Here is a 13117-nt window from a genome sequence, read left to right as displayed (position 1 = left end):
AACAAGATAACATGAGTGAGAACCAGCATAAACAACACACAACAAATAACTAGAAAAAAAAAACTAACAACAGACCTATTGGGACTTCAGATATGGAAATTATCAGTAATGCAGATTATATTGTCACTGGAAAGGGACCAGGCCCAGGGTGGGTCTGCCTCAGGCCAGCCGGTAGCGTGTAGGTTCTTGACTTTGTGCAAGAAAGATTTCACAGCATAAGTCCAGGTGATTTTGAGAGCACATTTATAAAGCTGGGGACAGTGAAACAAAGGAAGGGCTTAGGGTAGAAGCCGCAACGGGAGACAGGCTAAGCAGTGCACTGTTTTGGCTCGCTAGAAATATAGGAAAGAAGTGAGCCATGGCAGGGCTGCTGTTAGCTCATTGAAAAGTGAGAGAAAAGGAGACACGTTCAGGGAGTAAGCCACTGCCTGCTGCTCCCCTGGTTGCAAGTCTCATGGGGACCCTTAGAGTTTCGGAGAGAAAAGTAAAGATGCACACCAGAAGGGGAAAAAACCGTGAAGACCTTCAAAGAAACAGCCACACTGACAGCTGATTTTCCAAAGGCATCAACAGAAGTCACAATCTTTAGTTTGTGTTTTTTTTAAATAAGTAACATGCTTTTTAAAAAATATATCTTTATTGATTTCAGAGAGGAAGGGAGAGGGAGAGAGAGAGAGAGAAACATCAACGATGAGAAAATCAGCTGCCTCCTGCACGCTCCCTACTGGGGATCTAGCCCGCAACCCAGGAATGTGCCCTGACCAAGAATCCAACGGGGATCTCCTGGATCCTAGGTCCATGTTCAACTGCAGAGCCCCGCCCCGCCGGGCTAATTTAGTTTTAAGTGTATTGAAAGAAAGAACATAAACTGCTTCTGTTGTCAAAGCCCCTTCTCTGACTCTCCCGTCTTCCTTCACTTGTGATTACTTTGGACCCACCAGGAATCTCCTCACCTCAAGATCCTTAACCGAGTCATATCTGAAAAATCCCTTTCGCACCGTAAGGTAGCACGTTCACAGGTGCTGAGAACTGGGACGCGGCCACCTAGGACGGGTGTTCGCTGTGCCTGCCACAGCACCCTCCTCTAGCCTGAGTGGCTTTTCTATAAAGCCTCATGGAGGAAAAAAAAAAGAAAAAAAAGAAACCAGTACTGTATTTCCAAGAAGCAGAAAAGGATAGTGCACTTTGCTTACTGCCTCATTTAAAACTGCCATCAACCTTCAACTTCGGTGAGGTAAATATTAGTAACCCGATTTTAAGGATTCCGAGGTTGAACATGAGAGACATTAGGTAACGTGACTGAGGCCATCTCGCTGGGAAAATGTCCGGCTAGACATTGGTCTCCAGATCACCAGGCTGGTCTCTAGGACTCCAGCCAAGCTTTTCCCGCCATGCCGGGAACACGTACTGCTTGGCCTATCATTCTACGAACGATTTCTGGTCAGCCGGGATCTTAGGAAACACACTGAAATGGGTGGAAAAGAAACAAAGAGTAGGGGAAGGTGTCAAACTATACTTTTGAATAAAGTAATGGTGGTAACAGCTTTTTCTTTATTGACCACGTGACTCCGGTTAAAGTCCTTCAATTTTATCAGGCCTCCGCCCCCTCATCGGTAAATTGAGATGTTTGGGCCCAATAACACCTTTTGCCGTGTTACCCCCCCCACCCCTCCCCAGTGGGAAGGGGCGTTCGGTGATTCTACGGGGGAAGCCCCTCGCCTCAAGGTGCCCCGCCGCGCTGGGTGGGCTCTAGGATGGCTGCGTTCAAGCTGGAGGCGGCTGAGCTACTCCGAGGAAAACCAACCGCAGGTCTAGGGAGGGGGAAACATGAAGGGCAACGAACTGGGGAAGCGGAGATGAAAGGCGACGACGGCGGGAGTTGGAGCTGGGCACACAAACAGAATGCAAATAGCCTAAGTAGCACGCAAATAAACTCAAGATAACGGTCAGCGGGTACCTAGCGTTTACGAGGCGCCTGAAACGCTGCCCGTCTCTGAGCGCAGCTGCAGGGCCGAGCCATCGCTCCCGCTCTCACGGCGCTTGCAGAGTCCCGGGGTGCGCTGGGCATCTAACCGTGGACACGTAACTCCCGCCTTTCCCGAAGCCCTGACTGTGAGAAATGTAAGGAAAACTGTGAGACTAAAATATTACAGAACGTCTGAGTGCGCCAGGGGCAACGAGGAAACGCAAGCTCTGAAAACCGCCGGGACGCCCCCCACCACCCCAGGCCTAGGTCAGGCACACAAAAGAAACCGCCTCCGCCCTCAGAGGCGCAGCTTTCCCCTCAGCCCGCCCGGCGGCGCGGCCGCTGAGGCGATCTCCGCCCCCGCGGCCCCAGCTGCCCCCGCCTCATCCCCGCCGTGCCTCGGAAGTGACGCAACGTGCCCCGCCCCCGCCGCTAGATCGGCTGCTGCTGCCGCTGCGGGCGGACCTGCAGGAGGCGGCGGCGGCGGCCGAGGCCGAGGAAGATGGCGGACGGTGTGGACCACATAGACATTTACGCGGATGTGGGCGAAGAGTTCAACCAGGTACGGGAGGGCCCGGGCCCACGCCGCCGAAGAGGGCGGCGCTGCGGCCCAGACGCTAACTGGGGCCCGCTGCGGGCTGCGAGGCGGTGCCGCTGCAGACCGCGCTCCTTTGCCGCCGTGGGTCGTGCTACCCGACCGCGGCGCGGCGCCCCCCTGGCCCCTCGTTCTACCGCGTCGTTTCGCGGGCCCTGGGCGGTGCGGCCCCCCGCGGGGCCCGAGGCGCGGACGCGGGCCTCAGTGCTGCCGTCTCTGGCTCCTCCCTCGCCGCCGCCTCGCTCCCCTTTGTTGGCGGCGGCCAGCGGGCGCTTCCCGCCGCGCTAGGCCCGGACAGGGGCCGCGTGTGTGCGGCGGGGAGAACGGGCCGCCGCCGCGCCCCCTCCCCTGTCGCGGGTCGAGGGGGAAGCCCGGCGAGGCGCGCGCCGTTCGCCGCCTCTTTCCCCCGCCGAGCCGCTCGGGCTCCGATTTCTCTCTTCGCTCCATTTTGTCTCCCTGTCGGCGCACGGTCGCCTCATGGAAGGCCGCATTCACCGCCCTTTGTATCCCGCGCGCCGGGTTTCCTGGGCTGTCCCCGCGTTTGCTACAGGTTTCGGCGTGGCGCTTTCCTCCTCCTCTCCTCACACTTCCTGACCGCGGCTTAGGTGTGGGCGCGTTTGCAACAAGTCCTTTGACTTTTGGACCCATAGATCGTGTTAAAAGTCGGCGCGCCGGCCGTGCCTCGGTGGTCGAGGGCTTGCGGTGCCTTGGAGGCCCATCAGTTCTTGGCCTTTATGATGAAAATTCCTGGTAAGATAGGTGGTCTGGGCCAAAAGGGAGACTTGGAAGCAGGGTGATTGGATGGAACAAAAAAGATGGTAGCTCACCAAGAAATAAGAGTGATTAAAATAAAGAACGTTCGCCCTAAATTCTTAGGATATTGTTTAAAAATAAAGGGTTGTAGATATGACCCGTTTTTCAAAAGCAAAATGTCCTCTGAGGGATCTACTTTTATGTTTTGAAAGGGAGAAAGTGAGAAAGCTAGGTTTTCCCGGTATCTCACAGGCCACAGTTGGCCTAGAACTGGCCGCCGACTTGTGATGATGCCTGATGCTGAGCATCCCTGCAAAAGGTATCTCGTTCGTTACTAGAGTAGTGCTGTTTAAGCTTTAAGCCTGCTGTTCACGTCTTTACTGCCTTTTATGTAGTAACATATTCTTATTTACTTTTTATTTTTTGTTGATTTTTGAGAGTACGTTTGTTAGAGATGGGGACCGTGAAACAAGGGAGGGCTTAAAATAGAAGAAAGAAGAAGCAACAGGAGAGAGCCTAGGCGGGCGGCTTGGGCTGCTTTGCCTCACTGAGAAGTCAGAGAAAAGGGGGCCTTGGAGAGAGGGTCCGGGGGTTAGCCCTGGACGAGCTGCTGCTATCCCTTGGTTGCTAGTCTGGTGGGTGGGATCCCTTAGAGTTTAGGAGATGCAGGCCTGAAAGGGAAGAAGAGGGGGAAGGGAAAGTCACGGGCTATGCTCCCGGGATGGGGAGAGCGCTGTAGTAACACATTTTTAAAAGTCTAGTTGTGCCTAACTGCAGTGCATCTAAAAGCTTTATTTTTATATTTCCCAGGTCTGTATGAGAAACAGTAAAATTCTACTGGTTAATGTGTTCAGTTTTTTTCCTCCCTCCATTAGGGATCTTATGTGTGACTAGCTCAAGATTTTTTTTTTAATTGGGAAAGCTAGAAATCCTTACCATTCTATTTTTCAGGAATGACTTTGTGCTGCTGGGGCCAATATTAGAAAAGAAAAAAATTTTCAGTTAGCTTTAAATGTTTCCTACTCCATTACAACTGAGTAGACTTAAATGTAATCCATTGTAATCAAACGTTAAGTTTTAAAATATTTATTCTTTTTATTGTGCTTACATTTTGAATATATGATGCCTTAGTTGTGTCAGTGACAGATTAGAAAATTATCTTGAGTGCTGCACAGTCAGATCTAATGTTTTTAAGGTCATTAGATAAAGACCTCCAGGAATTCCCCCCCCCCTTTATCAATTGAGTATAACATTTCATCCAAAAGGGGGCCATACCTACAAGTGAAGGAACAATTAAGTGTTTAAGACTGCCTTTATTAGCTTTTCTTACAGGAATATATATTTTGCTTTGCTTTTCTACACACAATAAACAAAGAATTGGGGTGCAATTTTAGAAGTTGAGCTTCAGGACCTCTTTTGAAATATATTTTAGGCTTTCACAGTCTTAATTTGATTATGGGCATTTCTCTAATTCGCATAGCTGGATGGAGTGATACTTGTTTATCTCTGCTATAACTAGTGCTGACTGAGCAGGACATAAAGAGATTAAAATTTTGTGGCCCTGATGAGGAACTACTTTATAGGGTTCTTTCTAAAATGTAACTTTTTGTTTACCTACAGCATTTTATCTCACACATGGTTGCATAATTTTACCAGTAAAATATTTATACTTTTGAATAGATTAATGGGGTTAAATAGCAGCCACAAAGGATAGTTAGTTTTCAAAGTTCATTCTGTTTTTTTTAAATGTTAGTATTGGCTTTTTTTTTCTGAAATTTTATCAGAATTAGCGGTAACTACAAAATTACTACTCATTTATTTTGCACTACATTAGCTGGTGCCGTTACTTGCGTTGGTTGCTATAGTAAACTATGATAATTTGCTGTAGTTGAGTAGTGTTTTACTAAGTATAGCCAGTCTTGACTAGTGTTTTAGCTACTAAACTGCTGTAAACATTTAAAAATCTTTGTTCTTGCCCAGTTGGTGTGGCTCAGCAGTTGAGCATAGACCTGTGATCCAGATCTCTGTTCCATTCTGGGTCAGGGCACATGCCCTGGTTGCTGGCTCAATCCCTAGTGGGGGGCTTGCAGGAGGCAGCCGATCAATGACTCTCTCATCATTGATGTTTCTATCTCTCTCTCGCTGAAATCAATAAAGATATATTAAAAAAAACAAAAAAACTTTGTTCTTTAATGTGAGCTGCAGTTTTCATTGAATTTGTATACTTTGGGATTCTCCATAGTGTATGTATTTTCCATTTCTTCTATTTAAATAGTCATACTTTTATGAAGCATTTTTTTTCATGTGTGTATTTTGGGAAAGCACATTTGAAAAAGTGTGTGAGATGTTCGTCTGTCTTAGAAGAAACTTCAGTTTGGAGATGGGGTAAGAATAAGTTAATGAAACTATAGTAGAGTTCTTTTCTTCAGAAGAATTTTAGAATAGAGAATAAAGTTGAAGGGGAGAAGGCACAAGGGACTGGGCTATTTATGCATACTCTTTAGTTCTTAAATTGAAGGTCTTTGGATGTAACCAAATCGAGAACAGTTGCTCCAGTGGAAGGAGAATTTGAATTACTTCCAAACCTCTACATTGCTTGAATTTGGAGTTGAGAAGAAAGCGGTTTTGTTTTAGCCTTTGGTGTGTATCACTTCAATTTGAACTGGGATTTGTACTCAGATATAGTGTTACTAACCTAGTATTTAATAATCACAGATTTTTATTTTTACTAAAGTCAATAAAAATTTTTAAAACTCAGTTGTTCAAAATACATGTATTGAGTTTCTATTATATGCCAACAAGGAGGAATACAAAGTTTAGATATAGTGCACTGTAGTGTTGGTGAGAGGTACCTACATACCTAATTGTAACACCGAGAGATTGTGTATTGTAGAATCCACTCTTTTATGTGTACCTGTATCTGTAGAATTTTTGTTGGCAGAGAAGAGGAATGCCAATAATACTATGAACTTCATGAAAACTGATACTGGATGCATTGAAGTAGTGTGTATTTTGCTTGTTTTGGGATCAAAAGCTCTTAATGTAGAATTTAGCTCTGATAACAGTGCTGCTTTAGTAATCTGACCACCCAACTTTAAAATGAGAATGTATGTGGGTAGTGGCCAGGAAAAAATTCATTTAGAAGTTATGGACCTAGACACCCGCATAAGTCATCTTGCCTTTATTTCATGAGTCATTATACTTTATATTTAATCATAATATATATAGTTTAGCCATTTGTTTAGCCAGTTTTGGAAAATGGGTTTATTAGACAAATATCAGTGAAACCTTATTTCTGATAATTTATATTTAATAGAAAACCCTCTAAGATAGGACTGTAAGGTTGAGAATGAAGTAGGTAGAGGTTGATTTAGAAACTTGGGTAGAAGTGTTTAGGGGAGCTAGAGCTTTTCTCATTCAATTTTATTATTTATGAGTGTGGTCCATTCAGCTGCCTATAAATTGTCCACTTTGTGGTTTATGTGGCATGTTTTTAGTAACAAGTTGGCTTCCTTACCATTAGTTGAGCTTTTTACAGGAATTATGAACTAATTTTAATATCTATTCAGAATATAATTAGACAAAGTTTCAGAAAATGATGTATTTTCTAAAAAGATAAGTACGTATTAGATTTGATTATCTGATATTGGAGCTTGTGTGCTAGTATTTTTCTTCCTTGGTATAGAATACATTTTATAAATGCAAAATGTAACTTTCCCCTGCTTATATTTCTCTAAATGGAAATGACTATTAAATTCCTTTTATTTGTTTATTTTTAAATAGAGGGGCATTGAAACAAGTGGCCTTTGCTGTGCCATTACTGGTAGTATCATAACGCAGGAATGATATTGCTGCAATTTTAGGACCAAAGGCAGTGTTGGGCCTATCAGGGAGAATGAAGAGAATAGTACAGCTATACCATGATCATCTAATGGTGGTATTCAGTATATACCGTATATCTGTGATATTAAAATTTTATGGGAGGTGATTAGGGAAAATATGTTTAAAAATAACTTTGGAGGGAGGGGGATGGTGATAATGGAAAAATGCTTGAGAACATTGCTTTAAAAAGGAACTAATAAAATTTTGGTTGCTTTACTATCTAAGTTATTTTTAATGGTTTTCTCTGACTTGGCAGCAACTACTAGTGTATCATGTAGAACATAATCTTGAAGTGTAAAATCTTGAGAAAATAACTAGTCTTTAGAATGATTGTAGTGATTTAGAATGTAGGGAATGAAAAAAAATTACTTAGTGGATTTTTAAAACAAACTCTAAGAGCTGTTAATTATTGGAAGTTAGATATAATGTGCAGCTCTATTGGTGATTAGCTACTATGAAAAGTAGTTAAGACTGGGCAGTATTTGGTATCTAAAATAATTAGAGGGGTAATGTTGATATTTTCTTTTTGAATGCTATTAAAATTTTCTGAAGATAATTGAAAAGACTGCATAGTAGAATCTGATATTGTTGACCATTTCTCTTTGACAAAGTAGAAGGCATTTTTTTGTTCAGTAGTCTTTCAGAACACTTTAATATATGACCTATGATACACATTTTGCATAATTTCAGAATATGCTTGTTTCCCCTCTTTTTAAAATGGGAACAAAAAGTAGGATATGTTCTGTATTATTATTTTTTATGTGAAGGATAGGTGTGATATGTTGAAGCTGAAAAGGAGGATTACTGATACTACAAAAGAGTATGTGCTTTGAGTTGAATTTTGGTAATGGCAGCAGATGTATTTAGATTCATTAATATTTTTTCACCACATCCAAATGTGTACTGTTGGGGCTAGAAGTACAGGCTGTGGCCTTGGAACAGAATGAAGCTAACTTAGTCCACATGGAGATCAAACCCCAGGACCGCGGTCTCAATTAGCATCACACTTCAACCAATTGGAAGCAGTCCAGCCAGACAGAGTGGCAGATCCTAAATATTGGTAGTCATATCTGGAAAATTGGTTGGTGTCAACGTAGGAATTCATGGACGGACAAAAAGAGTAAGTGATTGTGATTTACCAGGTTAGTGTAGCTGCAGCTATGCTTGTAAGGTGTTGTCTATTTATGTTAACGTTTTCCTGGATTTACAACCAATGAAAAATCAAATAATGTGTTAACATGTTTGGTGAAAGCATAAATTTAAATACTTTTATTTTAGTCCTGCTATTAATAACCTTTGCATTCTTTTCTACTCTCCCTCAGGCCATATATTGTGATTATAGTCTCTGCTGAGGAAACACAACTCCCTTTGTATAATAGTAATAATAATAATAATAATTCTATTTGAGGTATAGAATCGGATTGCAAGAGAGTTTAAAGTCCCCACTCCCTCTTGTGGGAAGCTTTTTAGTATCTCAAGTATATGGAACCACTGCTGCAACCCTGTCACGTGAAGCTTCAGCTACATTGAAACTTCATAACAAAACTTACCCTCTTTTTTTCTGTCACTGCAATTTGAGCATGTTACTTTGTTTAACAAAACTCAGTTCTGAAAGATTATTTTGGTGTTGCTGTACAAACAATTTATGGCATTATTCACTGACTTGTGGTCTTGATTTCTGCCCATTGCTAAAGATGGCTTTGTTTTCTGACCTACCTTGAGATTTTTGGCCCCTTATTAAATGTCTTACATTCTACCTCATAACAAAATTGCTATGTAAAGATTCTGATATAATAATTGGTAAATTGGTTAATTCTGTTATGCAGAAGATTACTTGAAGACGACTTTATAAATTTCAGGTTCCTTTGGCTATGTATAGAAATGGTATTTCCCTGTCTAGGTTTTTTTTTTCTCTTTTAAAAAAAGTTTTACTCTGGTTTCCTTCTGAACAACAGAGCAATAGCTATGTTCCCATGGGGCCTATATTACTCTGTTTACAATCATATTACTAATTCTATCTCTAGGTCATTCTCTATCCATGTAATCGTCTCTAAAAGTATTTGCTCTCCTCTTAATGTGCCATTTGTATAACAATTCATCCTTAATAAATTGTATTAATGGGAGAGGATATGAGTGATGTCTGAGCTCCAAGTTTGTTGTTTTGTAACTGATTGCCTCTTTTCACAAATACAGAGTGGGGCAAAAATAGGTTTACAGTTGTTTGTATGGAAAATAATACAATAATAATATGAGAATAAACCCTTTTGTTTACTCACAACTGTAAACCTACTTTTGCCCCACCCTGAATTCTGCATCGTAAGAATAAAATACTTCACATTGATTTTAGGTACTTAGTGGTGGAAAGGGAGAAAGATGAAAATAGGTTTTCCTTTGATAGCCCCTTGTTAAGCCTGTGTGGCCCAGTAATGGTTACCAAAGGCAATTTTAAATGGTGTTGTGTTCTGCCAATGCCTGTACTTCATTTTGGGGGGGGGGGTGCTTATTTACAAATTGAACCCTCCTTTTTCATTTTTCTTGTCTTTACATATCTGTTTCTTTTTTGTTTTCCTCTTCCTTGCTTATTTAGGCATGTAAGTGACATCCACTAGCATTGCTTTAATTCTGCTGGTGACAGTGGCAGAACTTTCCTAGATCCTTGTTCATGTCCTTTTTCTCTTGCTAATTGACTAGATAATCTAAGAAGTCAGGTAAGCATTAACTCTTCGTTGACTGAGAATAATAAAACTATTGCTAGACACTAATTTGTATAGTTTTACTTTGTATTTTATTTATTGTTTATCTTTCCCTTGTTCATTTGTTATAACTTTGGAATTATTTACACACTTTTCATCATTCCTTTCCTATAGCTTAACTCAATATGATTTTTCCCCAAAACGAATAGATTTTTACAGGGCTGTGAAAAAAAGATCCTGAATACCATAGAAAATAATACTTGTGTTTTTCTTCAGTAAAATAGTAAAGATTTGTAATGTTTCTGATTTTTTGGATGTTTTTGTGTCAGTTTTTTTAAAGCTCATCTATTTGTATTCATGTATTATTACTTTCGCTTTAAGAGTATTTTACTTCCAAGGAAAGTTTTACATTATTATGTTACTATGTTTCCATGCCATTCTTTTCCCAGAGGAACATTATTTTCTATGTTATAATAAATAGTGGGAAAATAGCATTCATTGTATAGACATTTACTTTATAGGCACTGTTTAAGAATACACATGTGGCCCTGGCTGGGTAGTTCAGTTGGTTAAAATGATGTCGAAGGTTGTGGGTTTGATCCCCGGTCAGGGCACAACCAATGAATGCATAAATAAGTGGAACAACAAATCAGTGTTTCTCTGTATTTCTCTTTCATCAATCAATAAATTTTTTTTTTTTAAAATTACGTGTGTGGCATAAAGTGAGAGAAGATTTTTGATGATATCTTTGGGCCTTTTTTGATCTTCTACTAGACATTAAAAACAGATAGTTGAATGAATTTGTATTCAAATCTCTTTAGTGTAGTAGTCTGAGTGTTGTATAATTTAGAGCACTATTTCTGTATCTAGGAAGCTGAATATGGTGGGCATGATCAGATAGATTTGTATGATGATGTCATCTCTCCATCCGCAAATAATGGAGATGCCCCAGAAGACCGGGATTACATGGATACTCTCCCACCAACCGTTGGTGATGATGTGGGTAAAGGAGCAGCACCAAATGTTGTCTATACATATACTGGAAAGAGAATTGCGTTATACATTGGAAATCTAACGTGGGTAAGTAAAGTTGCCATATGAATTGGTAATGGATTTTAAACTATTCCAGTAGTTAACTTTGAAGTTACTAGATTGGTTGTTCTATGTACTTGCTTATGCAATGAGGAGGGCAATAAAAGTACCTTTAAAACATCATAATTTCCACATCTTCTAATTTTGAATTTTGTAGTCATTGAACTTATTTTGGTAGAGATTCCAATTAAATATAGTTCAGTTCTTTTGTCTTCAAATCAGTTATTCTTTTTACCTACTCCTAGACTTCAGCTATCTTAATTTTACAAAGAAAAAGTGCCCACATAAGGTCTCAAGCCAGAATTCAGAACTGTAGGAGAGAAAGAGACAGTGACTCTTGGCTTTAAAGTTTCATTATCTAATTCATGTTACAGACTTGTTGAGTTTAATTTCTGCTCTCTCTCTCTCTCTCTGTCTCTCTTTGGATTTTGAGTACATATATTGAAGCTGGGGACAGTGAAACAAGGAAAGGCTTAGGATAGAAGAAGCAACAGGAGAGAGTCTAGGTGGGGCTGCTTTGGTTCAATGGGAAGTCAGAGAAAAGGGGCCTTGGGGACAGGTTCAGGGGGTTTGCCCTGGAGGAGCTGCCACTGCCCTTTGCTCCCTTGCTTGCAAGTCTTGTGAGTCCCTTACAGTTTAGGATATGCAGCCTGTGGATGAAGAAGAGAGGGAAGGGAAAGGTGCCCCGCATGCTCACAGGAAGGAGAGCATGCTAATTTCTGCTCTTAAATTTTTAATCTGATTTATGGAAATACTGCTAGATATACATTGTATCTTAATTTGAGTTTATGGGACTATAAAATTAGTGGTTAGGAGTTTCATTAACTGAACGTTTAATGTAGCTATTTATAATTTTATTAGTATTACATTATAAATACCAAAGCAGTCCTATAGAATTTTTATATCTCTACTTTAGAAACTTGTATTTTATATACTGGAAAGTTTAAAAATTGTCTAGAAATCAAAACTTGTCACTTCTCAGAAGGAGACTTGACTTTGGATGGTGAACACATAATAAAATATACCAGTGATTTTCAGCCAGTGTGCTGCAAGAGGCACACTGGTGTGCGGCAAGAATTTTTAAAATATAAAGTACCTAACTATTTAGTCAGGTGCACTGACCTCTTTTCCCTTAGATTGTCAAAGAAAAAAATGACAACAGCCAACACAGCAATAGCCATCTGGTCTGAATGAATCAAAATTATACCTTTATTTTTTTTGTCAGATTGGCAAAAAACATTTTTTGGTGTGTCACACAATTTTAGTATTGTATTTGTGCCATGAGATGAAAAAGTTTGAAAGTCACTGCAGTATGCAGGTGATGTATTATAGAACTGTACACTTGAAACCTATATAATTTTGTTAACAGTGTTACCCCAATAAACTTAATAAATAAAAAAATTAAAAACCGTGTCACTCTTCCATTTCTTTAATAGCATTTTATTTTACAATGTTTACATTTAAAAAAACTTAATTGACCAATCTTCTACCACCCAGTCTGAGAAGTTTTATAATATTGGAGACAGTAGCAGTGCAGTTATGGAGAGTGGTTGCTAAGTAAAACTTTGAATCTGAGCTCCTCCATTTATTAATTTTGTGATGTTGGACAAGCTCTTTAACCTCTCTCTTGCATCTTATGTGAAATGGGAATAATAATAAGACTTGTAAGATTGTTTTAAGAGTTAAATATTTGATATGAAGTATGTGATAGGTACTTAATACATGTTAGTTTTGGTGGTGTTTTTTTATTTTTTGTTTTTTTGCATCTTACATTAAAAAAAAAAAAGGAATTTATTTCCCCAAATGATTGCCTTTGAGGAGAAGTGACAAGTGATACTGGTTTTATTGAAAATGTAAAATCTTTGCAGTTTAAAGTTGGAAGAGACCAGAAACTTTTTCAGAGTTAAAAAAAACAACAAAAAACCTGTCCTATCTCTAAAGGTTTGTATCTTCTAATTTCTGAAAATTATCAAGGAATGCATTTTGCCCTTAGGTACTTTTGTTCTATTTAAAAATTGGGGACTGGCTTGTAGTAACTGCCCTTAGATTTCCACTAAGCGTTACTTTTCTCTTGTTTATTCTGTTTACCCTTAAAAACTGAATTGAAACAGTAAAAATCTTCAATATGTTTTGATG

General features: G+C 40.2%; 1 protein-coding gene across 4 annotated transcripts in view; it reads left to right on the top strand.

Moving 5' to 3' along the window:
* The first annotated feature begins 2428 nt into the window (after positions 1-2428).
* Positions 2429-13117, top strand: part of CPSF6 (cleavage and polyadenylation specific factor 6) — a 33217-nt gene continuing 22528 nt past the window's right edge. For all 4 annotated transcript variants that reach the window (XM_087814550.1, XM_087814549.1, XM_087814548.1 and 1 more), the window contains exons 1-2: positions 2429-2528; positions 10760-10969. In XM_087814550.1, coding sequence (XP_087670676.1) covers positions 2469-2528; positions 10760-10969 — 270 coding nt within the window. In that variant the 5' untranslated portion in view covers positions 2429-2468. The remainder of the gene's footprint in view (positions 2529-10759; positions 10970-13117) is intronic.

The sequence above is a fragment of the Miniopterus natalensis genome, chromosome 2 (genome assembly GCF_054644295.1).
Source record: "Miniopterus natalensis isolate mMinNat1 chromosome 2, mMinNat1.hap1, whole genome shotgun sequence".
Lineage (NCBI taxonomy): Eukaryota > Metazoa > Chordata > Mammalia > Chiroptera > Miniopteridae > Miniopterus > Miniopterus natalensis.
The sequence above is the reverse complement of the archived record's forward strand: the minus strand, read 5'-3'. Positions and strand labels throughout refer to the sequence as shown.